The sequence below is a fragment of the Brassica napus genome, chromosome C4, assembly GCF_020379485.1.
Source record: "Brassica napus cultivar Da-Ae chromosome C4, Da-Ae, whole genome shotgun sequence".
Taxonomy (NCBI): Eukaryota; Viridiplantae; Streptophyta; class Magnoliopsida; order Brassicales; family Brassicaceae; genus Brassica; species Brassica napus.
In genome coordinates, this window is record NC_063447.1 from 16,407,051 (window position 1) to 16,433,574 (window position 26,524).

Genomic DNA, 26,524 nt, shown 5'->3' on the forward strand with positions numbered 1-26,524 from the left:
AAACTTCATCATATCAATAAGCTCCTCTATGCGTTGTAAAGACCTGTCGACTGTGGCAGAAGGACTTTCTCCTGGTAAGTACGGTAGATGAACCGGCGGCGGCTGTCCATAGATAATCTCAAAAGGTGAGCAACGAATCGCTGTGTGGTAAGTGGTATTGTACCACCATTCAGCCAACGGCAACCATTCACTCCATGTATGAGGTGAATCAGACGTCATGCAACGTAGATACATCTCCAACGTTTTGTTAGTGACCTCAGTTTGTCCGTCGGATTGAGGATGGTAAGCGGTGGAAAAATTAAGGTTGACACCATGAACCCGAAACATCTCTTTCCAAACATCGCTGAGAAAAGTAGGATCACGATCGCTGGTAATGTCTTTGGGCATTCCGTGTAAACGAAAGACCTGATCCAGATACAACTTTGCAACATCCATAGCAGTGTAAGGGTGAGATAAAGCGAGAAAATGAGCATTCTTGCTTAGCCGGTCGACGACAACTAAGATACAATGTTTTCCAGCTGATGGTGGAAGACCTTCGATGAAGTCGAGACTGATAGACTCCCAAACACCCGCGGGTACCGGAAGAGGCTGGAGAAGTCTATGTTTGGCGGCCAAGTCATATTTATTCTTTTGACACACCGGACAATTTCGAACATAATTCTGAACTTCCAAACTCATCTTTGGCCAATAGAATAATGTCTTGATTCGATGTAGAGTTGAATCGCGCCCTGAGTGACCTCCCACTGCAGAGTCGTGCAACCATTTAAATATGTGGAGCTTGACAGATGGATCATTACCTACGACAAGCTTGCCTCTGCGATGGAGTTCCCCGTTAACGAATGAGTAAGAAGAGTGTGACGCAGGCTTGGTTTGTAACTCCGAGATTAGTTGTTTAAGTGTAGGGTCTGTATCCCACAGAAGCTTCAGTTCCTCATAGAATCCGATATGAATCTGGGAGAGTGTGAGTCGAAGAAATTGAGAGCCGGATACTCTGGAGAGCGCATCTGCTGCAACGTTCTCTTTGCCTTGTTTGTACTGTATTTCAAAAGTATAACCCATCAGTTTAGATAACCACATATGTTGGAACGGCGTTGTGATCTTCTGTTCCAGAAGGAACTTTAAGCTCTTTTGATCTGTCCGGATAATGAACTTGGTATGAGCCAAATATGGGTTCCATGTCTGGACGGCGTGAACAATAGGAAGCAACTCTTTCTCATAGACCGATAACCCTTGGTGTCGGGGACCCAACGCCCTACTAATATAGCAGATAGGATGATTTTCCTGCATAAGAACCGCACCAATGCCGGTCTTGGAGGCATCTGTTTCAACTATGAACGTTTTGGTGAAGTCTGGGAGGGCGAGAACAGGGGCGGAGACTAAGGCATGTTTCAATAGTTCAAGCGCTGTAGATGCATCAGTATCCCATGCGAAGCCATCTTTTCGTAACATGAGGGTAAGAGGCCGGGCGATGATGCTGTAGCCTTGTATGAACCTGCGATAATAATTAGCCAATCCCAAGAAACTGCGAAGTTGCTTTTGATTCGTCGGTTGTGGCCAACTCTCTACTGCCTTAATTTTTGTAGGATCAGTGCTGATGCCATCTTGAGAAATAAAGTGTCCAAGATATTCAATTCTTGTTGCTCCAAACGTACACTTAGATTTCTTGAGGTAGAGTTGTTGATGGCGAAGTATGGCAAAGACAATATCCAAGTGTATGAAGTGCTCCTCCCAAGTTTTGCTGTAGATTAAAATATCGTCGAAAAATACCAGCAGAAATTTTCGAAGAACAGGGGCAAACACGTGGTTCATAAGTCCTTGAAACGTGCATGGAGCGTTTGTAAGGCCAAATGGCATGACAAGGTACTCGTAATGGCCAGCATGTGTTTTGAAAGCTGTTTTATGCACATCTTCCGGAGCCATACGAAGTTGATGGAAACCTATGCGTAGGTCGAGCTTAGAAAAGAACTTAGAGCCGCCCAATTCGTCAAGTAGATCTTCCAGAAATGGGATCGGATACTTGTCTTTAATTTTTTGCTTGTTCAAGCCTTGGTAGTCAACGCATAAACGCCATGATCCATCTTTCTTTTTGACAAGCACAATCGGATATGCATAGGGGCTTGCGCTGTATTGAATGATACCTTGAGTCAGCATGTCTTGAATCATTTTATCGATGGAGTCCTTTTGCATGGAGGAGTAACGGTAAGGTCTCAGACTAACATGGTTTGCTTCTGTTTCGAGTGGGATTTTATGATCGAAACCCGCACGGTAAGGTGGTAAGGAAGTCGGTTCCTCAAATATATCTGAGTAAGAATTGAGCAACTGCTGTAGCGAACCAGTATTGTCTGTTTCAGTACCACTAGCTTCGATATGGTAGAGAATGGTTTCTGGATCAAGGGGTCGTTGTGTCTCATCCATGCTGTCCATATCCCGAAGGTAGAGTAAAGCAATTTGAGGTTCGTGCAACATAAGTTTGTTGAGGCTGCTTCCGGAGATGACTTTATTGTTGTTTGGTGTAATCCCTCTGAGAACATGTTTCAACCCATGGAATTTAAATTCCATTCGAAGGTTCATGAAATCCCATAGGATGGGTCCTAAGGTGGAGAGCCATTGAACACCTAGTACCAAATCACTGCATCCTAGTGGTAAGGTTCTTATTTCAGCTGTAAACTCGTAACCCTGCATCTTCCAAGAGAAGGAGCTACACTTATACTTAGTGATCAAGTCGCCGCTTGCTGCAGCCACAGACATCGGTTTGGTTGGTGTCAAAGAGCATCCGAGTCCTTTAGCAAGTTGGAGATCGAGGAAGTTGTGTGTGCTGCCTGGGTCTATAAGAATATGCAGTTTGCGCTTCTCGTACTGCCCCATGAGACGCATACAGTTAAATGTTGGACAACCATTTAAGGCGTGGACAGAGATGGTGGGGACCTTGTCATCCACATCATCGAGAGTTGTTTCACGGATCTGCTCCTCGAGTGCGATTTCTTCATCAAACTCTGTATCGGCTTCCATGAACAAGAACTCAGCGCGTCTGTGCTTTAGGTGATGACCAGGAGTGAATGGTTCCTCGAAGAACATGCATAAACCCTTACGTTTCCGCTCCTGCATCTCTTCGAAAGAGATCCGTTTTTGGGGTGGGTTGGAGAGTAGGGGTTTATTGTTTTGATTACCAACAGTGCCAGTCGTAGGAGTTGTTGTGGAGTTGTGTTGGTTTCTGTTGGAGTGTGAGAAGTGTGACTTTTGAGATGAGTTATAGGTAGGGCGAAGTGTCTTTATAGGTGTATGCGATAGGGATAGCTCGTGTAGTTTAGCTATTTTCGCTGCTTCTGGAACTGAACTGACTTTGAACTGACGAACATGAAGGGCTAGATGTTGGTGCATGTTTGTCAGAAATATACTTAACGCATGATCCGGAGCAAGCGTGATCCTTGTCATAGCGCAATCAAACTTGTCCAAATACACATCAATGGAATCGTTTCCCTGTTTTAGACTGACCAATTCTGATAGGGGATCATCGTACAGCTCGCTAGAACGGTCTGAAACCGCAGCAACGTACTCTGGCCATAGAGGGAACTGATTGTAGCGATTTGCGATGTAGGAGTGGTGCCATTGGAGAGCTTTGCCAGTCATATGAAGAGAGGCGAGTCGAACCTTTATTCTGGTGGAGTACTGTCGACTGAAAAGAATTTCTCACAGCGGTAAATCCATTCTCTGAGTTCAGACCCGTCGAACATCGGGAAGCCGATTTTCGTCAGTCGTGCCGATAGGCCATGATGGATGGGTGGGTTATTGTTGTTGTTGTTGACGTTGGTGGTCGTTGGTTTTGAGGTGCTGTGCTCTGTGTTGAAACGGTCCGGTGGGTCCTTGGTTTGAGGCGATCCGTCGGTAACAACAGCGGAGGAGGCTGCTTCGGTTTGTTTCCCTTCGCGTTGAGTAACAGGAGCATTAGCGAAGTACTTTTCAATGAGCGCTTCAAGTCCGTTGATTTTGTCGTTGAGTTCCTTGCGAATTTCTTCTGTTTGTTGAGTTTGCGAAGAACGTAGCTCGTCAATTTGCTTGCTCATATCGTTCAAAGCGGTTGTTAATCTTGTATCCATGGTTTGGTCCTGAGGAGTTTAAGCTCTGATACCAATGTGACAGGAAACCGGTTGTATAAGATCGATTGATAGTTAACTTACTTGCGCAGAAAGTAATATGAGGTAGAAGATGATTTGTAAAACTGATTCTTATTATTAAAGCTTATGAAGGCAATGCCTTATATATAAAAAACCTAGAACTAATTTCCAAAACATATATGGAAATCATCCTAAAAAATTGATAATTATCTTAAGACAAAAATATGGAAAAACCAAATCATAAAACTCCAAAGGCGGTTTGAGAAATATAGCGACATAATAATCCTGTCACAATTTTTCTGTGGCCGCCGTTGAGGCGCACCATTGATTCCGGGACTGAGGATCTCGTGATGCTTTGATAGACCGATTGTGTAAGTGGAGATCGTTTGATCCTCTGTTCACCAATTCTCAATAAATTTCACATTTGGTCCCTGTGTTTCTAGTTGTTTTACTTTTGACCCAAAATCTCTGATTGTGTATAATTCTTCTTAAATTCAGCCTCAGAGTTTCAAATGAGTACTCCAATACCTATAACATTACTGTACACAATGTATGCAATTGCAATACTAACATCTGAAAAGAATAACCTAAATGAACTAAAACAAAGTGCTAATAATCATTAAAATCATAACATATTAATTTGGTGGAAATAAGCAGAGTACTGTACATAATGATTTCCCTATTTGATTTGATTTGATTTGATTGAATGTTTCGGTTTCTATTTCAATGAAAGAGCAAAAAGTTGGTTTGAAACAATTTAAAATGCATGTTCGTTCTTAATTTTTGAGTTGATTGAAACCAACATTTCTTAAGTTGTTTTAATTTCTATGTGTTTTAGAGAAATTTAAAACTGGTTGATTATTATTGCATGAGTCTGATTGATTACGCTTTAGTATGGAGTGCTATGCAAAGTTGTCCAATTTAGTCCCTCGTGAAAAACAACAACTAGCTACGTCTACTCTATATGGTTATAAAAATACGAATGGACTCAAATATAATCACTCTGAATTAGCTCTTCTAATCTGAGATTAAAGTTTAATTAAACCGTACCGAAGATAACTTTGTAGTTAATCAGCTAACAAATTAAAAAATGTAAGCTTTTTCTACTTATGACTGTTGTGGTGAATGAATCAGGAGGATGCAAGTTATTTAAAGAGGAGAAGAAGAGCTGATTTCTATAACTGTTCAACATGTGCAAACAAATCCTTCGAAAAGCTCGGGAGTGGAACGTTGAATAATTTTCTCCTCAACATCACTCCTCAAATACGAATCAGGGAGTGCAAACAACACCAACAACTGTCTAAAACAAAAAATATTTTGGCGCGCCCATCAAGCTTCGAACCCAGTACCTAACACTCAATAGAGTGATACACAACCACAAGGATGTTAGATCAATTAAATGCATTTGGCCTTTAATTAAATTGTGAATGTAAATGACATGGGCTTTACATATAAAAAACTCAAATTAATGTCAATTAAATGAAAGATGGCTAAGGGGAAGAGTCTCACATCGGTCAAGAGGAGAAAATTGGAGTGATATAAATATGCATTCTCACTATGAGAGCTTAAACAGCTTGGAGAGAGAGGAAGGCTCCCCATGCGCGCGCCGCCGCAGCCGTCCGGCCGGCTCGGCGTGGACTTCGGCTTGGGCTTGGGCTTGGGTCTTGGGTCTTGGATCTTGGTGGACCTCCGGTCCAATACACTACAAGAAAACACAGTTTTAGCAAGGAAATTTAACGAGGAAAACTATTCCTCGTGAAATTACGATGACTTAACGATGAAATTGCGAGGAAATAAAGTTTCGTCGTAATGGCCTTGTAAAATACCGAGTAAAGATTTTCCTCGTAAAATCGTCGTAAGTTAACGTGGTTTTTCCGAGAAAAATGTGTTTCGTCGCAAATTCGTCGTAATTTTAGCATGATTTTTACGAGGAAATAACTTACGAGGAAAGAACGAGAAATCCACCAACTTAACACGTTTTTTTTGCCACCAACCTAATTTTTCGTCGTAAATTCCTAGCAAAATTCAACTACCAGATTCGAAAATTTTCTATATATATGGAGGTTTGAACATAATTTTAAGCACACCAACAAGAAAAAAAAAAGTGAAAAAAATGTCGGGCTTGGGAAATATTTTCGAGTTGCGGAGGTGGATGTATATGCATAGAGATGCTAACGGGAGAGTGACGAAAGAATATCTTGCTGGGTTGGAGCGTTTTATGCATCAAGCAGATTCTACACCGCTCGCCCAAGAAAGCGGTAAAATATTCTGTCCTTGTAGGAAATGTAACAATTCAAAGTTGGCAAATCGTGAAAATGTTTGGAAGCATTTAGTAAATAGAGGTTTCACGCCAAATTATTATATCTGGTTTCAACATGGAGAAGGTTATAGTTATGATCAGAATGAAGCTAGTAGTAGTAATAACAACTTTCAAGAAGAACCGGTTGATCATCAATTGCATAATGCACATAGTTACCATCAGGAGGATCAGCCGATGGTAGATTATGATAGGGTTCATGATATGGTAACTGATGCATTCGTAGCTCATGATGATGAAGATGAAGAACCTAACATAGATTCAAAAAAGTTTTATGAAATGTTAGATGCGGCAAATCAACCACTTTACAGTGGTTGTAGAGAAGGTCTCTCTAAATTGTCATTGGCTGCTAGAATGATGAATATTAAAACTGATCACAATCTACCTGAAAGTTGCATGAACGAATGGGCAGATTTATTTAAAGAGTATTTGCCGGAAGACAATGAGTCTGCTGATTCTTATTATGAGATTCAGAAACTGGTTTATAGTCTTGGGTTGCCTTCGGAGATGATAGATGTTTGCATCGACAACTGCATGATCTACTGGGGAGATGATGAGAAGTTGGAAGAATGTCGATTCTGCAAGAAACCACGATTCAAGCCGCAAGGAAGGGGACGTAATAGGGTACCGTACCAAAGGATGTGGTACCTACCAATTACAGATAGATTGAAAAGATTGTACCAATCGGAGCAGACTGCTGGAAAGATGAGGTGGCATGCCGAGCATACTCAGACGGATGGTGAGATGACTCATCCATCAGATGCAAGAGCCTGGAAACATTTTAACAAAGTACATCCGAATTTCGCTAGCAATAGCCGGAATGTGTACCTCGGATTATGCACAGATGGATTTAGTCCATTTGGAATGTCAGGGAGACAATATTCATTGTGGCCTGTCTTTCTTACGCCATACAACCTGCCACCGGAGATGTGCATGCAACGGGAGTTTTTATTCTTGACCATATTAATACCCGGTCCGAAGCATCCAAAAAGGTCACTTGATGTTTTCCTACAACCACTGATAAAAGAGTTGAAGGATTTGTGGTCAACAGGGGTGAGGACGTATGACTGCTCAACGAAGAAGAATTTTACGATGCGAGCTATGCTTTTGTGGACCATAAGTGACTTTCCTGCCTATGGGATGTTGTCTGGATGGACTACACATGGGAGATTAGCTTGTCCATATTGTAATGGAACGACAGATGCATTTCAACTGAAGAATGGTAGAAAGACAAGTTGGTTCGATTGTCACCGTCGATTTCTTCCAGTTGGCCATCCGTACCGAAGAAACAAGAATTTGTTTAGGCACAAAAAGGTTGTGAGAGACACTCCTCCTCCATATCTAACTGGAGAACAAATTGAAGCGCAAATCGACTACTACGGAGCTAACGAAACAGTTCGCTGGGGTGGTAATTGGCATGTCCCTCGTAATATGCCTGATTCTTACGGTGTTCATCACAACTGGCACAAGAAGAGTATATTTTGGGAGTTACCATATTGGAAGGATCTCCTTCTGCGCCACAACCTTGATGTGATGCATATAGAGAAGAATTTCTTTGAGAACATCATGAATACAATATTGAATGTCCCAGGGAAGACAAAAGACAACATAAAATCGAGGTTGGACTTGCCGGATATTTGCTCAAGAAGTGAGTTACATATAAAAAGCAATGGCCAAGTTCCCGTTCCAATTTTTAGATTGTCTTCAGAAAAAAAGTCGGTTTTGTTCAATTGGGTGGCATCAGAAGTGAAGTTCCCTGATGGGTATGTTTCAAATCTTTCAAGATGTGTTGAAAAGGGTCAAAAGTTCTCCGGGATGAAGAGTCATGATTGTCATGTCTTTATGCAACGACTTCTGCCATTTGCATTTGCGGAGCTACTTCCAACAAACGTACATGAAGCACTTGCAGGTAGTTTACAATAGGACAATAATATTAAATTGGTTTAGTTTACAATAATAGTATTTGACTAACAATGTGTTTAATTGTTTTTGGAATAGGCATTGGAGCATTTTTCAGGGATTTGAGCACACGCACTCTTAAAGAAGAAGTCGTAGAACAGCTTCAGGAGAACATTCCTATCTTATTGTGCAACTTGGAGAAGATATTTCCTCCAGGCTTTTTTGACGTGATGGAGCATCTAGCTATCCACCTCCCATATGAGGCATTGCTTCGTGGACCGGTACATTACGGATGGATGTATCAGTACGAGCGAGCCATGAAATATTTGAAGGGAAAAGCAAAGAACCTCGCCAAAGTTGAAGGTTCTATAATTGCTGGAAGTTTGACAGAAGAAGTTTCTCACTTCACATCGTACTACTTTGCGTCAAAAGTACGTACACGAAGAAGAGCTCCAAGAAGATATGATGATGGTGGCGTTGCGCCCACATATGCAGTTGTTGGTGTTCCAGAAATCTTTAGCCAGATTGGACGACTTGGTGGGAAATCAAAACAGGTTTGGTGGTCGAGTGAAGAAGACGCTCATAGTGCACACACCTATATTCTACTCAATTGCGAGGATCCATTGATGCGTTATTTTGAAAGGTAACTTAAATTGAGTATACATTATATAATTGAGAGAGATTAATTCATGTAAAATGTGAATTTACAGCATGTTTGTTTCACAAGTCGAAGAAACATTTCCTGGTATATCCACAAGTGACGTAGACAAAAGAAAAGATCAACACTTTGTTAAGTGGTTGAAGAATCAGGTATTAATCAAATACTTTTAAAATTTTCATACATGAATGATTTGTATTTCAACGTTCTTTTTATTTTTAAATAGGTTGATTATGACGACGATGCAGATTATCCTAAGTGGTTACACGAAGTAATTCAATCTCCACTTGTAAAGGTCACCACATCACAGATGTATTTCACACGAGGCTATACTTTTCACACATATGAGTATGGTAAACAGCGGGCAACCAGTAACTATGGAATTTGTGTGAAAGGAGAAACAGATTTCTACGGAATCTTGACGGAGATTATTGAAGTCGAATTCCCAGGGATATTGAAGCTAAAATGCGTCCTCTTCAAGTGTGAATGGTTCGACCCCGTCGTCAATAGAGGTGTTCGGTTGAACAAATTCGGTGTAGTAGATGTCAACGGTGGCCGGAGGTACAACAAATTCGAGCCCTTCATCTTAGCTTCACAAGCAGACCAAGTTAGCTTCCTTCCATACCCACGGATGAGAGAGTCGGGTATAAATTGGTTAGCCGTGATCAAAGTTACACCTCGAGGACGAATCATCGTAGGAGAAGAACCACCATTGCAAGAAGAACAAATAAATGAAGTTCATGAACCTGAACAAGAAATTGATGACATCCTTCTCATTGATCCGCATAATCACGAGTATGAAGATCTTACCGAAGATCCCACGGAGGAAGCTGTTGAAGACGAGTTTCATGTAAATGATGATGTTTCAAGTGATGACGAGAATGTCGATGAATCCGATTAATGTATTTCATATTTGTATGAGTTTGATTTATTATATATAATTAAAGATAATGGGAGTTTATTTATAAATAAGATATCGACATTAATTATAAGTAAAGGAATTGTGTTTTTATAATTTTCGGTTTGGATTAGAATGAATTGCTTGAGGTTAAAGGATAGAAGTGTTTGATATATGAAGTAGAAGATAAAGAAGATGTGGTTTGGGATTTGGGGTTTCGTTTTAGGGGTTTAGAGACAGTCGTCGTACTTTCCACGTTATCTCACGGGAATTTTACGACGATTTATAATACATTACCTCGCATATTCCACGGTAACAGTAAACGTCGTAAGAGCCTCGTTAACTTACGTGGAATAAGAGACGATTTATAATTAAAAAAGCGGACCTCGCTTATTCCACGTAAGACTAAAACGTCGTAAGAGCCTCGTTAACTTACGTGGAATGAGCGAGGTTAGCTTTTTTATTTTACTTTTCGTCGTTAATTCGTCGGTAAATATACTAAAATGAAACCCAAATCCCTAAACCCCAAATGTGCAAACCCTAAAACTCCCCATCCTACTTCATATAAACTAAAAAAAAATTAATTTTCAATTTTTTTTTGTTTTTAAACCTTTCATATATGATTTGTAGAGTGTGTTTGATTTGTTGTGTGATATGTCAAATTCAAAATTTGTAAAATTGTTTTCCAACGTATTAAACCTTTCAAATTCAAAAAAATATATATATTGAAGTTAAAGGGTTAGAAATATATGAAGTATAAGATAAGAAATATAAGGAAGATAGGGTTTGAGGTTTGGAGATAAGAAAGATAGGGTTTGAGGTTTGGGGTTTAAAATTTTAGGGGTTAGCAAAAAAAGCCTCGCTATTTGCACGTAAAATCGATGATAAAAACAAAAATCGTCGCAAGAACGACGTTAAATAAAACACGGGCCTCTGTATATCCTCGTTAATTTGCTTGGGCCTTGCGACGAAACAAAAGACGGGCCCACGTAAAATCGATGATAAAACAAAAATCGTCGCAAGAACGACGTTAAATAAAAGACGGGCCTCTGTATATCCTCGTTAATTTGCTTGGGCCTTGCGACAAAACGAAAGACGGGCCTCTGTCTTTCCTCGTTATTTTGCGACGAATTGTCGACGAACACTAATCCTATATATAGGCGAAACCGCAGCCCTCTTCATTTCCTCTCTAATTCCTCTCTAGAGCCTTTCTATTTCCTCTCAACATGGTAACTCTCTTTCCTCTCTAAGTAGTTTAGGGAATTTAGATTAGGTGGTTAGTTTAGGGAATTTAGTTTACGAAATTAGTTTACAAAATTTAGGTTTCCTCATTTTATTAATTACGTAGTTAATACTGTTCATAATTTTTTATTTACTCTTGAATTTAATTTAGAAATTTAAATTTTGCAGACTATTCGTAGGCACCAGCGTAGTGCTCACTACTCGCAGATGTTCGGTCCACCGGGTAGTCGGTTAGACCCGTCTTCACTTCCCGGTTCTTCTTCAGCTCCTGGTTCTTCGGGTCAGCAGGAGACCGTCCCCGAGACTCAATCTTCTCAGAGAGTCTCGCCTTCTTCTACGGCATCGCCATCAGTTCCTCATGTGCCTCCTCCGGTAGCTCCTCCTCCGATGCCAGCTCCTCATGTGCCTCCTCAGATGCCCGCCCATCAGGTTCATGCTGATTTGATGGTGCCAGCGAGTTGTCCTTACTCTCAGTACACTGTTGAGGACATTCTCGGTTTGCCAGGCAGAGAAGGCTTACCGATCATAGACCCCGACCGACCTGAAGGAACTCTTTGGTATGTATGTTACATTTATTTTTTAAAATTCATTTGTGACTTTAATAAATATTTAAAACTTTGAATTTGTTTTTTTTTTCCAGGTTTGGGGTTGATAACTGCCTTGCAACAGAAGTAACCGAGACGATTAAAGGTTACTTCTCCATGGCACATCCCAACTGGAAATCCACTCCGATCTACATCAGAAGGACGTGGTTCAAGATTTACGCTGTAAGTTTTTACAATTTATTCCTGATTTATATTTTTTTAAATTTTATTTTTCTAAACTAATTATTAATGTTTTTTTTTTGCAGCAAAAATTTAATTGGTCCATGGGGGTCACTGAGAAGGTGCGGAAAGAGTTTATCGACAAGGCGAAGAAACGTTTGTTGGACACGGTCTCCAACTGGAAGGGTGACTGGATCGTGAAGGGCTATGAGCGGGGCAAACCCTCAACCATCACCACGGACGTGTGGGATGGCCTCATCCGTTACTGGAGGGATCCTGATGCCATGAGAGTCGCCCAGTCTTGCTCCGCCTCCCGTAACTCGGTAGATGAGCATGGCCACAGGGCGATGCAACATAGTACGGGCCAAAAACCACACGCCCGCGTCCGTTTGGAAATGGTACGTAATTTAAATATTTAACTTTTTGATTTTTAATATATATATATATATATATAATAAAAACTTTCTTAACTATTTTTAGGCCAAGGAGTTGGGACGTTTACCGACTCTTATGGAACTTTTCGATCGGACCCACAAAAACAAGGCGGGCGCATTTGTAGATGAGAGGTCTGAGAAGATCTACAATGATGTGGCAGCTCGTATTGACGAGCGTGAGACCCAGCTGGCGCAGGAGTCCGCCGACGGATTACCCGTCGTCTTATCCACAATAGAAGTGGATAGAATTTACGAGGAGGTAAATTTTATATAAATTTTTTATTAATTCCATTTTACTTTAAAATTTAAATTTTAATATATATTTTATTGTTTTTTAAGGTCGCTCCTAAGAAAAAGGGACGTGTGTTGGGGATTGGTTCCGTCAACGATGTTCCGAGAGCGACTTCCTCTTATGGCCAGAGACGGGATGATGAAGTCTCTCAGCTGCGCGACGTGTTGGAGACGACACAACATCAGCTGTCGTCGACACAAAACGAGTTGGCCTCGACAAAATCGTCGTTCACAGCTCGTATGACTGGTCTCGAGAACTTCTTGGACGTCATAGCGGCCACAAATCCGGAATGGGAGGCCATGTTCAGGACCATGAGACAACAAAACCCCATTCCAGGCGAGACATCCGTGCAAGTCAACGAGGAAGATCTCTCGAGAAGGAGCGAGGAATTCTACGACGCGGCAATGCAGCATTAGTTTTTTTTTGTTATTGTATTTTAAAATTCAAAACTTATTTATATATTATATAATTTCATTTTAATTCGGCCAAAAAAATTTTTCCTATTCGATTTAATTTCAATTAAAATTTTATTAATAAATTAAATAAATATAATTTTTATTTATAAATTCAGTAAATAGAAAACAAAGTAATTTCGTCGCTAATTCCCGATGTATTAACGAGGAAAATTAACGACGAAATATCGAGGAACAATTATCGAGGATTTTACGTGGATTTACTTACGATTCTATTACGACGAATTATTTTCGTGTTTCTTACGTTTTTATTACGACGAATTTATTTAGAGGTTTTTGCGTGTCTTTTACGACGAATCATTTACGAGTTTCTTACGAGGAAGCACAACGACCGCGTTACGTGGAAACCCCACGTGGTCTTTACGACGAAAACTTAATTCTTCTTTACGAGGAGAATATAACCTCGCTAATTAACGAGGAAATGGCGACGAATCTTCTCTTACGACAATCATATAACGACGAAACGCCTTTCATCGCCATTTCCTCGTAAGCCTTCTTTTCCGAGGAAATAACGACGATTTTGGCCGTCGTTAAATTTGTGTTTTCTTGTAGTGAATAATATTTTTTTTGGACCAAGTTAAACTCAACGTTTTTGCCATTTCATTTCTAAAAAACAGCATGACATTTGTGTATAAAAGACATGTAGTTTGTCTAAAAACGACACGAAGTTTATCTGTTCGAAATGGATCAGAACCGAGTCAACAAGAGAGAAACTTGCGGAGAAAGTTGCTCAACGTTCCACTCCGAGATCCTTGAGAGATTTTCGGAAAACGTTGGCAACAGTTTCGAAAAACCGCTCTTCGTCTCCTCTTTATATATCGACTCTCTTCCTTCTTCATTTTTCAATGTTTTTTTCACAACCAAAACCAGCAAATCCTTTAGTGTAAGTTCTAGAGAGTGTTTCGTAGAAATATTAGTTCGTAGAGGTTCTTAACGAGTGCCGCATGATAACCTATCATGGTTTTATCCTGGGACTCATATTCGTACAGATCAGTCGCACTAACGGAGCGAATATTAAGAGTTAAGGAAAGAGATTTGTCTCGACTCCATGCTTTCATTTTCGTTACGGTTTCGAATCGTCTATATATTTTCCTTAACATCGTTTATATTATATCGTTTCTTTTGATCCGATTTTCCGGCTTCTACAATCGTAACTCTTATTTCGCTTTCTATCTAAAGCATTTGATCGGATTGAAGAACGATCTATAAAAACGGGTTTTGGAACCGTGTTTGCGATTTGCTTTCTAGCACTTCCGCGAAACGTTGTAATTTATCTCGTAAACGGTTTGCGTTTTGCTCTGTAGCACTACCGAAAAACGTTTATTCATATACGATTCATACAAACCTGTTGTGATTTCATTCAAACGATGTTTGCGATCGCTATATGCTTATCCGCGAAACTTTTCTATGTTCTTTTCAAAACGAGTTTGAGATTTGCTTTATACCCCTTCCGCGAAACGTTTCTTTTTTATTTCATAACGGTTTGCGGATTTCCTTCTAGCATTATCGCGAAACGTTTTTGATACATTATCAATACGTTATATACATGAATCGTTTCAATAACCGCTTTCTTAACCACAAAAAAAAGTCACTATTGGACCTAAGACAGTAGATTGCATATTCATTGGATATGCACATAACAGTAATGCTTATCGATTTTTGGTACATAAATCTGCAATATCAGACATTCATGAAAATACAGTCATGGAATCAAGAAATGCATCTTTCTTCGAAAATATTTTTCCATATAATGAAAAACAAGGTTCAAAACGAACTCGAGAAGAAAGAGACAATGACAAGAACTCAGAAACTGAGACAAACGTCGAGATTTCTATAAATGATATTTCAGAAAATGAAGAAAAAGATGAACCTCGAAGAAGCAAAAGAGCTCGCAAGGAAAAAAAATTTGGTGAAGATTTCCTAATGGCATTTTTAGTAGAAAATATTCTAAAAACTTTGGCAGAAGCCATGGCTTCACCAAAAGCTCCCTTTTGGAACCAAGCTGTCAGGAGTAAATTTGATTCTATCATGCAAAATTATACATGGTACATAACAAATTTACCACCTGGCTGCAAAGCATTAGGAAATAAATAGATAATGACACGAAAACCTGCTGGAAAATACAAATCTAGGCTTGTAGTTCAAGGATTCCGACAAAAGGAAGGCTTTGACTATTTTGATACATATTCTCCAGTAACGAGAATAACATCAATAAGACTGATGATAGCAATCGCAACCTTAAGAGACCTAGAAATCCATCGAATGGATGTAAAAACCGCTTTTCTAAATGGTGATTTAGAATAGAAAATTTACATGAAACAACCTGAAGGTTTTGTCGTTCCCGGACAGGAAGACAAAGTATGCCGACTTGTAAAGTCATTTTATGGGCTTAAAGAAGCTCCTCAACAATGGCACGAAAAATTTGACAATACAATGATGTCAAATGGTTTTAAGATAAATGAATGTGACAAATGCATATACTATAAAACTATCAAAAATGCGTATGTTTTGCTATGTCTATATGTAGATGATATGCTCATTATTGGAAGAAATAAAGACATTATCAATCAAACGAAAAACATGCTCAAAGGGACTTTTGAGATGAAAGACTTGAGATTAGTAGATGTAATTCTCGGGGTTAAAGTCACAAGAAATTCAAACGGAATTATCTTAACCCAATCTTATTACGCTCAAACAATATTAGAGAGATTTAAAAATTACTCTAATAGTACGGCTAAAACTCCGTTACATCCCCAAATGCACTTGACAAAGAATTCAGGTGAAACGGTTTCACAAAACGAGTATGCACGTGTGATCAGAAGTCTCATGACCAATTGTACTAGACCAGATCTGGCACATGCAGTAAACGTACTTAGTCGATATACAAGTAATCCAGGTCATACACACTGGAAAGCTATAACGAGGGTAATCAATTACTTGCGCTACACCAAAGATTTTGGGCTTCACTATGCTTCACTATGGTAAAGAACCAGTAGTTTTAGAAGGATACAGTGATGCTAACTAGATATCAGATTCTAAAAACTCCAAATCCACAAGTGGATATGTATTTACACTAGGAGGATCAGCAATATCATGAAAATCTACCAAACAAACAGTGTTAGCCAGATCTACCATGGAATCGGAGTTCATAGCCTTAGACAAAGCAGCAGAAGAAGATGAATGGCTTAGAATTTTTTTGGAAGATATTCCTATGTGGGAGAAACCTGTGCCAGCTATATGCATAGATTGTGATAGTCAATCAGCTATAGCTCGGGCTCAGAGTAATCTCTACAATGGTAAATCTCGTCACATCAGAAGACGACATAAAACCATTAGACAACTTATCTCAACTGGTGTAATCACAATAGACTACATCAAATCGGCTGACAACCTAGCGGATCCATTTACAAAAGGTTTGCCACGAGATGTTGTTGCTAAATCATCAAAAGGAATGGGTTTAAAGCCTATAACGAATGAGGATGCTTGATTGCAACCCTATATATTATGACTGGAGATCCCAAGACGTAGGTTCAAAGGGAAAACAAAATCAAACTGAATCTAACCAAAGCACTTGAGACACGATAGTCTCTTCCCAGCTCCTAAGATGATAAAAGTGCTAACAAATGTGAGAAGGATAAGCATAAACTTTTAATGATTCCATAGCTTCTAAGCGGAGTATTACTCAATACTTTTCATGGTTAATCACCTAATGAGTGTGAAATGGGGCCGTTTCTAGGAGAATGAATGCAAGACTATATTCTCTAAGTTCACTCATGAAAACCAGGAATAGTTCAGGGCTAAAATGAACACAATAGAGAACTAAGTTCTACGAGAAAATGAAGTTGCGTTATGCATGTTGTCTCGGTCTACATAAAACACCGGTTGGTTCAAGACATCATGTTCACCTTCTGGTAAAGTAAACCCGACAGATATTAACTATGAGTGGTTCAAGGCTTAAAAATGCCACCAACTCAAACACAGTGAATTTTTTCGCAAACACTCTCGATAAGTCTGTCTAGTCTAGTCAGGATTAGAATAAGTATATTTTTTAGAGTCTATCGAGTCTGCATTTAGTCTGCATATGTTTAGAGTCATTTCTATTCATGTGGGGGATTGTTGGATCAATTAAATGCCTTTGGGCTTTAATTAAATTGTGAATGTAAATGACATGGGCTTTAGATATAATAAACCCAAGTTAATGTCAATTAAATGAAAGATGGCTAAGGGGAAGAGTCCCACATCAGCCAAGAGGAGAGAATTGGAGTGATATAAATATGCCTTCTCACTATGAGAGCTTAAACAGCTTGGAGAGAGAGGAAGGCTCCCCACGCGCGCACCGCCGCCGCCGTCCGGTCGGCTAGGCAGGGCTGGGCTGGGCTGGGCTCGGCGTGGGCGTGGGCGTGGGTGTGGGTGTGGGCGTGGGCGTGGTGTTGGTGTTGGTCTTGGTCTTTGATACGCCCAAAACGGGAAGGATGGCTTTGGCCGGGTGTTTGATATGAACCGAGAAGGCGATGGCACTTCTGGAACTGGAATGGAATGAATGGATCGTCAAGAGATGCGGAATGACTCTTGATATACCACGATCTAAGGCTAACCACCTAAGAAACGATGAAGGTGTGTTGGCTAACCACCAAACGACACAAAAGATGATTGGCTGACCACCAAATCAACAAGCTGGTTCAAACCGATGAACTAGCTAAGAACTCTCTCTCTCACTCAGAGAAAAGAAGAATCGAAAATAAACAACCAAAATGAACTGATTTTATTCATCAAAGGGACTACATATTTATACTACTTGTAGTCAAAGAGAATTAAAGAGAATTGTGGGAAAACAAGGCATAGAAAATAGAAACATTGACTAGAATATTATTAATGAGTCAAAGACTCAGTCTTCCATGCAGATTAGTCAAAGATGACCATTCGGTTCACGTTCTGGTCAAGGAAACCCTTCGGCTACTGTCCAGGTTCATCCGAACCAGATGGATGCACGGGGTAAAGATAAGGACGCTTGCGGGACTGTCCGGATGGTCCGCCAGATAAGAATGCATGTCCGTCTTTGGTTTCTTCACGATCCAAGCTAATTCTGGCTCGACCGTGGGTTTTAGAATGTCGAGTTGGTCAGGGAAGACGGGCTGTGGTTCGGTCGGTTAGGTCGTCTGGACGTGGTTCCAGCCGAAGCTCCAATCGGGACGCACGCGGGACGGCTCGGTCAGTCTGATCAGTACGGTCGAAAGAACGAACCTCGGTCAAATTGTTCAGAACGTCCTGATCTCCATGCTGGTTGGCTCAATGGACTGATCCACGAACCAGGGCACATCAGTCTTGGTCTTGGTCTTGGTCTTGGTGGAGGGCCCCCGGCCCAATAAGATTCTTTTTGGACCAAGTTAAGCACAACGTTTTTGCAGTTTGTCTAAAAATGACACGAAGTTTATCTGTTCGAAATGGATCAAAACCGAGTCAACAAGAGAGAAACTTGCGGAGAAAGTTGCTCAACGTTCCACTCCGAGATCCTTGAGAGATTTTCGGAAAACGTTGGGAACAGTTTCGAAAAATCGCTCCTCGTTTCCTCTTTATATATCGACTCTCTTCCTTCTTCATTTTTCAACGTTTTTTCACAACCAAAACCAGCAAATCCTTTAGCGTAAGTTTTAGAGAGTGTTTCGTAGAAATATTAGTTTGTAGAGGTTCTTCACGAGTGCCGCGTGATAACCTATAATGGTTTTATACTGGGACTCATATTCGTACAGATCCGTCGTACTAACGGAGCGAATATTAAGAGTTAAGGAAAGAGATTCGTCTCGACTCCATGCTTTCATTTTCGTTGTGTTCCCTAAAGTGCCTTTACTCAGGATCGAAGGTCATGGTGCTGTGAGTTGTTGTCTTTTATCTCTCTCTCATTACCTTGAATTGATTGGTCAGGTTTCATCAGTTTTCTGTTTTATTGTGGTTGCTTAGGTTGTGCAATTGTTGAAAACTCCCTTTCTCAATCTCAACAATTACGCATCTTTGGTTGCTACTAACGCAGCAAGGCATCGGTGTGTTGCTGGAAAATCTAAGCTTCTACTCGAGTTTGGTGATCGAAGAGCTCAAGTCAAAGCTCGGAATTCAAATTTGAGAACAGGCAAGTTAAGCCTTGGAAGGGGAGAGGATTCATGACGCGGCTATGGAGGATCTTGAACTCACAGTTGGAAACCTTAAAGGTCGTTAGATGATATATGAAGAACAAAAGGACCCGTTGTGGCATGTCGGAAGCAAAAAGGTTGGAGTGTTAGCGTGTTATTCAGTTCATGGTTTTGGTTCTTGTAATAGAATCGATATTCATTGTACTATTGAGTTTGTTTCACATTGCAATATTTTGTAGATAGACTGTGTAAGATGTATGTTTCTATCATGTATCATTGTCTTGCAAGACATTACAACTATTTTATTATGAAGTGGCTTAAACTTGAGACATAGCTAAGGACCGGAGTTAGAAACCCATATCCTCATGGTGTGAGCATGGTGCTCAATTCCAAAGCATGTAACTTTCCTCCTTTCTTTTCGTCGACAGAGAATTTCCAACCTGAAGCTGCACCCAACCAAATACAGAGATATGCATCACCGAAAAAACTTTGTGAAAGATCAAGGGAAAAACTTAGGTATTTAAAGAAGAAACATTAATGGAAACACAATATTTGCAAAATATTTTCATAACTGTTCATTTTTATCCATAGAATATACATATATATATATAGAAATAAGAACATATGTTTGAACTCTATCTTTTACAGATTTTAGATTTTGAATAATGGGTAGATTGTTTGTTCTACAAATTTTAGAATGATAGATTAAGCGCATAACGTGTATTCCAAATATTTTAGATTACTTTTATTTAGGCAGATAACTTATTCTAATTTTAGTAGATATAAAAAACATGAATTTCATTTTCCACTTCCACTACAAGAAAACATATTTTTTACGAGGGCGGTATTCGTTGTAAATTCGTCGTAATAGGGGCTTTACGACGAATTAACATCGATACGCGTTTCGTTGTTAAACGCTCGTCGTAACGGAGGTTTCGTCGTAAAGTCCTAGTTACGTTTACGAGGAAGTCAATTCCTCGTAAAGCGGAAGGAAACTATTCGTCGTAATGCCCTCGTAAATGACGATGTAAATACCTCGTAATAGTTCGTTGTAAAAGCCACGTAAGGCTTCCACGTAAAGTCGATGTAAATTTTACGAGGACTTTACAACGACTTCATGTAAATTCCTCGTAAACGTTACGAGGACTTAACGTGGAATTTTACAACGAATTTACATCTCCATATTTAAAATATTAATTAATTATAATAATTATATAAATTTTATAAAACAATAATTTTAAAATTTAAAATATTTGAAATAAAATTAAATATGAAACCAAATATTTTTTTTAAAAAAACTATAAATTCATTAATTAAATAGAATTTAATTTTTTTATACAAAACAAAAGAAATTAAAAAAGGAAACTAAAGGCCAACATCATGGTCATCGAAGTAGTTGGCTGAGGGGTTCGGGTCTGTAGACGTTCCTGCTTCGGGATCCGGCTGGCTCATCCCGAGAGCTGCTCGTCTCTCCGCCAAAGCTCTCTGCAAAGTTGGATTTCCCACCGCCATCACATCCAGCAAACCCTCGAGAGAGTCCAAACGCTGCTGCTGGGTATCCATGCGAGCCTGCATCCGGTCGTTGTCCTGGTCCCGTCTCGAATAGTATGACGAAGTCGCCCTTGCAACTTCGTTAACGGAACCTATTCCAACCGTCCTTCCCTTCTTTCTAGGAGCCACCTATATGTATATATATAAAACCGTATTTAGAGTTAATAATAAAATAAAGAAAAAAAATTAAAATTATTAAATTTTACCTCCTCGAAGATCCGGTCGACCTCTACGGTTGACAACTTGACGGGTAATCCATCTGCAGACTGTTGGGTAAGTTGCGTCTCTTGCTCTTCAACCCGAGACGCCACAGCGTTGAAGAGTTTCTCGGATGCAGGATCCACAAAAACCCCATCTGGTGAGGCGTGAGTCATCTTGAATAAGTCCGAGAGAGATGGCAAAACTCCCGTCTTCTCCAACTAATAAACAACAATAATAAATAAATTAAATATAATTAATAAATACAAGTTTAAAATAATGAAAATTATAAATTTAAATAAAACTTACAGCTTCGAGACGAATTCCGGCATGGGGTTTTTGGCCGGATCTATGAACCATGGGCAAATGGCCATCTTTATCCCTCGTTCTTCGGGAAGCGGAGCAGGAGTTGGCTTTGCGGATGGAGCTGGGTTCGTTCCAATAGGTGATGAGGCCATCCCATGCTTCCTTTGTGACCCCGCTCGGCTTCCCCTCATAGCCGTAAATCTCCCACTTGTCCTTCCAATCGGAGACGGTGTTGCAAAGACGAGTTTTCGCCTTTGCAATAAATTCGCTCTTCACCCTCTCGGTGATTCCTACGGACCAGTTCCACCTTTGCTGAAAAAACAAACATTTTAAAAGATTAGAAAAAAAAAAATAATTATTTAATTAACAATATAAATATTAATAATATGTAAATATAATTACCGCAAAACATTTAAACCACGTCGTCTTGACGTGATCGGGAGTCATGGTCCAGTTGGGATAAGGGCCGTCATAATATCCCTTCATCGTCTCTGAAACGCTCCGGCTAACACGGTTGTTAGCCCCAAACCTGCAAATATAACAAATTTGTTAAAAAAATTGATCAAAGATTTTAAATTTAAAATTAATAATTTTATGTACTTACCAATAAGTACCCGGGGGTCTATCGGGGTCCAGAACGTGTAAACCCTCTCGTCCGGGCTGGGCAAGCAAATCCTCGACGGTGTATCTTGCGAATGGTGCATGAGCTGGCACCCGCAAATCGGGATGAACTGCAGCCGGTGGGGCAGGCTGATCCGGGGCGACAGGTGGAGCTCGTGGGGGAGGCATCTGAGATGGAAGAGGAGGAGGGGTCGAAGGAACTCTCCGAGATGTGTGAGAGTCTGGAACTGTCCCGGAAGAAGACGATGGACCGCTAGAGGAAGATCCATCGCCAAACAAATCCGCATACGTAGGTGCAGGAGCTGCTGGTCTCGGTCTAGGAGCCATCTAGAAAATTTAAAAAAATTAAATTAATATATATCCTAAACGAATTGTTTAAAATAATTTTCTAAACTAATCATCTAAACTAATTCCGTTAACTAATCACCTAAACTAATTCCCTAAACTAATCACCTAAACTAACAACCTAAACTATAAAAAAAAAAAAAAAGATAGAGAGAGAAAGTTACCTTAGAGGGGGAGAGGAGTTAGGGAGGAAGATACGAGCAGTGCTCGTCTGAAAGACTTCTCCCATATATATAAAAACGGTTTCCTCGTAACTTCCTCGTAACATTACGACGAAGTTACCAGGCCCGTGTTTTTTAATTTACGACGAAGTTACCAGGCCCGTGTTTTTCGATTTACGACGAAATTACGTCGAAACATTGGTTTACGACGAATTTACAAGGCCCACGTTTACGACGAAGTTACCAGGCCCGCGTTTTTCCATTTACGACGAAATTACGTCGAAAAATCGGTTTACGACGATTTTACAACGCTTAACCCTAAACACCGAGAATGAAATCCCTAAACCCCAAAGTCACATATCATCTAACATCATATCTCTTCTTCTCTACTACTTTGTGCTCTTTCTCCAACTTAAACTCTAAAACCCTAAAACTCCAAATAATTTTTTTAAAATTAACACAAATACATATTATATAAAACAACATTTGTTACACATACATTAGGATGGTAAAAAAACAATATTTCTTTAAACATACGTTACAATAGAGAAATACAACATCAGAGACATATATTACATCACTCTAAATCGTTTTCGTTCTCATCAATATTACATCACTCTAAATCGTTTTCGTTCTCATCACTATCATTACAATCATCATCGTCGCTTCTCTCGAACTCGTCTTCACGTGCTTCATCTGTCGCATCTTCGGAATATCTTCATATTGAAAGTTTTACGGGTCGATCAAAAGGATTTCATCAGTTGGTTGTTCTGGTACCTCAACTTCATTGATAGCGTCTTCTTCTTGCAAGGGCGGTTCTTCTCCAGCGACAATGCGTCCACGAGGTGTAATTTTGATAGCAGCTAACCAGTTTATCCCGGAAGTTCGAAGCCGAGGATAAGGAAGGAAGCTTACTTGCTCGGCTTGTGAAGCTAAAATGAAAGGCTCAAATTTGTTGTATCTTCTCCCAAAATTGACATCCACAACACCAAATTTGTTATACCGAATCCCTCGGTTCACAACAGGATCGAACCATTCACATTTGAAGAGGACGCATTTTAGCTTCAATAACCCCGGAAATTCCACTTCAATAATCTCCTGCAAGATCCCGTAAAAGTCCGTTTCACCTTTCACACATATTCCGTAGTTACTCGTTGCCCGATGTCTCCCATACTCGTATGTGTGAAAGGTAAATCCTCGTGTGAAATACATAGGTGATGTGGTGACCTTTGCAACTGGACCTTGAACCAATTCGTGAAACCATACGGGATAATAAGGATCGTCGTAATCAACCTGCAAAAAGCAGTTATTCTTAATTAATATTGAAGTATCAAAACACTTACTTAATTAATCAATGTATGAGATATATTACGTACCTGTGATTTTAACCACTTGACAAAGTGCTTATCTTTACGTGTGTCCACATCAGTTGCAGATATTCCTGGTATTGCTTCTTCAACTTGAGATACAAACATGCTGCAAATTAAACAAATAATCAAGTCATACATAATTAACTGCAATTCATATAATTAACATTCACAAAAATATTTACCTTTCAAAGTAACGGGTCATTGCATCCTCGCAGTTGAGCAGAATATAAGTGTGGGCACTATGTTTATCCTCTTCACATGACCACCATACTTCTTTCGTTTTACCACCAAACCTTGCAATTTCGCAGAAAATGTCAGGAACACCATCAATTGGATATGATGTCGGTACTCCACCATCATCATATCTTCTAGGAACTCTTTTCCTCGTACGAACAGTTGGAGCAAAGTAGTATGATGTGAAGTTAGATGTTTCGGCTGTCAAACTTCCCGCAACTATTGAACCTTCCACCTTTGCAAGATTTCTTGCTTTCCCCTTCAAATGTTTCATCTGTCGCTCATACGGATACATCCATCCGTTGTGAACAGGTCCACGAAGCAATGCTTCATATGGTAGGTGGACAACTAGATGCTCCATGACGTCAAAAAATGAAGGAGGAAATATCTTCTCCAGGTTGCACAATATGATCGGAATGTTATGATGAAGTTGTTCGATGACTTCTTCCTTGAACGTACGTGTGCTGAGATCTCTGAAAAAAGCGCCGATGGCTGTATATTGCAAAAGTAATCAAATTAATAACATTTCATAACATATGTATATATATTAACGTTTTATAATTACCTGCAAGTGCTTCATGGACATTTGCTGGAAGGAGCTCGGCAAAAGCAAATGGAAGAAGTCGTTGCATAAACACATGACAATCATGACTCTTCATTCCGGAGAACTTTTGACCTCGTTCAACACATTTTGACAGATTTGAAACATAACCATCAGGAAACTTAACTTCTGATGCAACCCAGTCAAACAAGGTTGTTTTGGCTTCTGATGACAACCGGAAGATGGGAACAGGAACGTTTCCATTGCTCTTGATATGTAACTCACTTCTTGAGCAAATATCAGGTAAGTCCATCCTTGACTTTTTGTTATCTTTTGTCTTCCCAGGGACGTTAAGTAATGTATTCATGATGTTCTCAAAAAAGTTCTTCTCAATATGCATGACATCCAGATTGTGGCGTAAGAGAAGATCCTTCCAATAGGGTAGCTCCCAAAATATACTCTTCTTATGCCAATTGTGAGACACACCATATCCATCAGGCATATTTCCAGGAACATGCCAATTTCCTCCAACTTTAACTGTTTCCTGAGCTCCGTAATAATCAATGTCTGCTTCGATCTGCTGGCCGGTGAGATATGGAGGAGGACCGTCTCTGACAATTTTTTTGTGCCGAAACAATGTCTTATTTCTTCTGTACGGATGGGCAAGTGGAAGAAAGCGACGATGACAGTCAAACCAACAACTCTTCCTACCATTCTTCAGTTGAAAAGCATCCGTCGATCCAAGACAATATGGACAAGATAATCTTCCATGTGTTGTCCAGCCAGACAACATCCCATAAGCAGGGAAATCACTTATCGTCCACAGCAGAACTGCTCGCATCGTAAAATTGTTTTTCAAGGAACAATCGTACGTCCACACCCCTTCTGACCACAATTGCTTTAGCTCTTCTATCAACGGTTGAAGAAAAACATCAAGAGACCGTTTTGGATGCTTCGGCCCAGGGATTAATATGGTCAAAAATAGAAATTCTTGTTCCATGCACATATCCGGCGGTAAATTGTACGGCGTAAGAATGACTGGCCACAAAGAATATTGTCTACCAGACATTCCAAATGGAGAAAATCCATCGGTGCATAACCCAAGATAGACATTCCGAATATTTGTAGCAAAATCTGCGTGTACCTTGTTGAAATGTTTCCACGCTCTTGCGTCTGATGGATGTGCAACCTCACCATCTCTCTGGACATGTTCCGCATGCCACCTCATCGATGCAGCAGTCCTCTCAGATTGATATAATCTTTTCAATCTGTCTGTAATTGGTAGGTACCACATCCTTTGGTACGGTACCCTATTCCTCCCACGGCCTTGCGGTTTGAATCGTGGTTTTTTGCAGAATCGACACTCTTCTAACTTGTCATCTTCTTTCCAGTAGATCATGCAGTTGTCGATGCAAACATCAATCATCTCCGAAGGCAACCCAAGACTATAAACCAATTTCTGAATCTCATAATAAGATTCAGCAGACACGTTGTCTTCTGGCAAATACTCTTTAAACAACTCCGCCCATGCATCCATGCAATTCTCAGGTAAATTATGATCCGTTTTAATATTCATCATCCTAGCTGCTAGAGACAATTTAGAGAGACCTTCTCTACAACCAGTGTAGATTGGTTGATTTGCAGCATCTAGCATTTCATAAAACCTTTTTGCATCCAAATTAGGTTCTTCTACATTTCCAGTTCCATCAGCTATTGTTGTAGTTGTTTCTAAAAATGCATCACTAATCATATCTTGAACCCTATCATGATCTACCATCTGCTCATGATCTTGATGATAATTATATTCATTATGCAAATGATTCGGTTCTTCACTATGATGACCATCCTCAAAATTATTATTACTACTACTAGCTTCATTTCCCCCATAACCCTCTCCATGTTGATACCAAATGTAGTACTGTGGTGTAAATCCTCTGTTTACTAAATGCTTCCATACAGTTTCACTACGTGCAAATTTTGAATTCT

The 26,524-nt window shown here is 39.9% G+C and overlaps 1 protein-coding gene and 1 long non-coding RNA gene across 2 annotated transcripts; one reads left to right on the forward strand and one right to left on the reverse strand.

Moving 5' to 3' along the window:
• Window positions 1-18,906: 18,906 nt before the first annotated feature.
• On the forward strand, window positions 18,907-19,542 carry LOC111205866. Its single transcript, XR_007322550.1, has 2 exons — window positions 18,907-18,957; window positions 19,045-19,542. It is a non-coding gene; the product is annotated as an uncharacterized LOC111205866 (long non-coding RNA).
• A 1,805-nt stretch (window positions 19,543-21,347) lies between these two features.
• LOC125585561 (inverted formin-2-like) lies at window positions 21,348-22,321 on the reverse strand. Its single transcript, XM_048754862.1, has 2 exons — window positions 21,871-22,321; window positions 21,348-21,795 (listed from the first exon to the last, which is right to left on the reverse strand). The coding sequence occupies exons 1-2, from the start codon at window positions 22,212-22,214 to the stop codon at window positions 21,645-21,647; spliced, it is 495 nt and encodes a 164-aa protein (XP_048610819.1). The 5' UTR covers window positions 22,215-22,321; the 3' UTR covers window positions 21,348-21,644.
• Window positions 22,322-26,524: the final 4,203 nt, after the last annotated feature.

What these genes read in the sequence shown, in the direction of transcription:
- LOC125585561 (XM_048754862.1), bottom strand. Translation starts at nt 22,214, where the DNA reads ATGGCTCCTAGACCGAGACCAGCAGCTCCTGCACCTACGTATGCGGAT. An exon ending in AGACCCCCGGGTACTTATTG is followed by an intron (nt 21,796 to 21,870) that starts GTAAGTACATAA and finishes TTATATTTGCAG; the next exon opens with GTTTGGGGCTAACAACCGTG.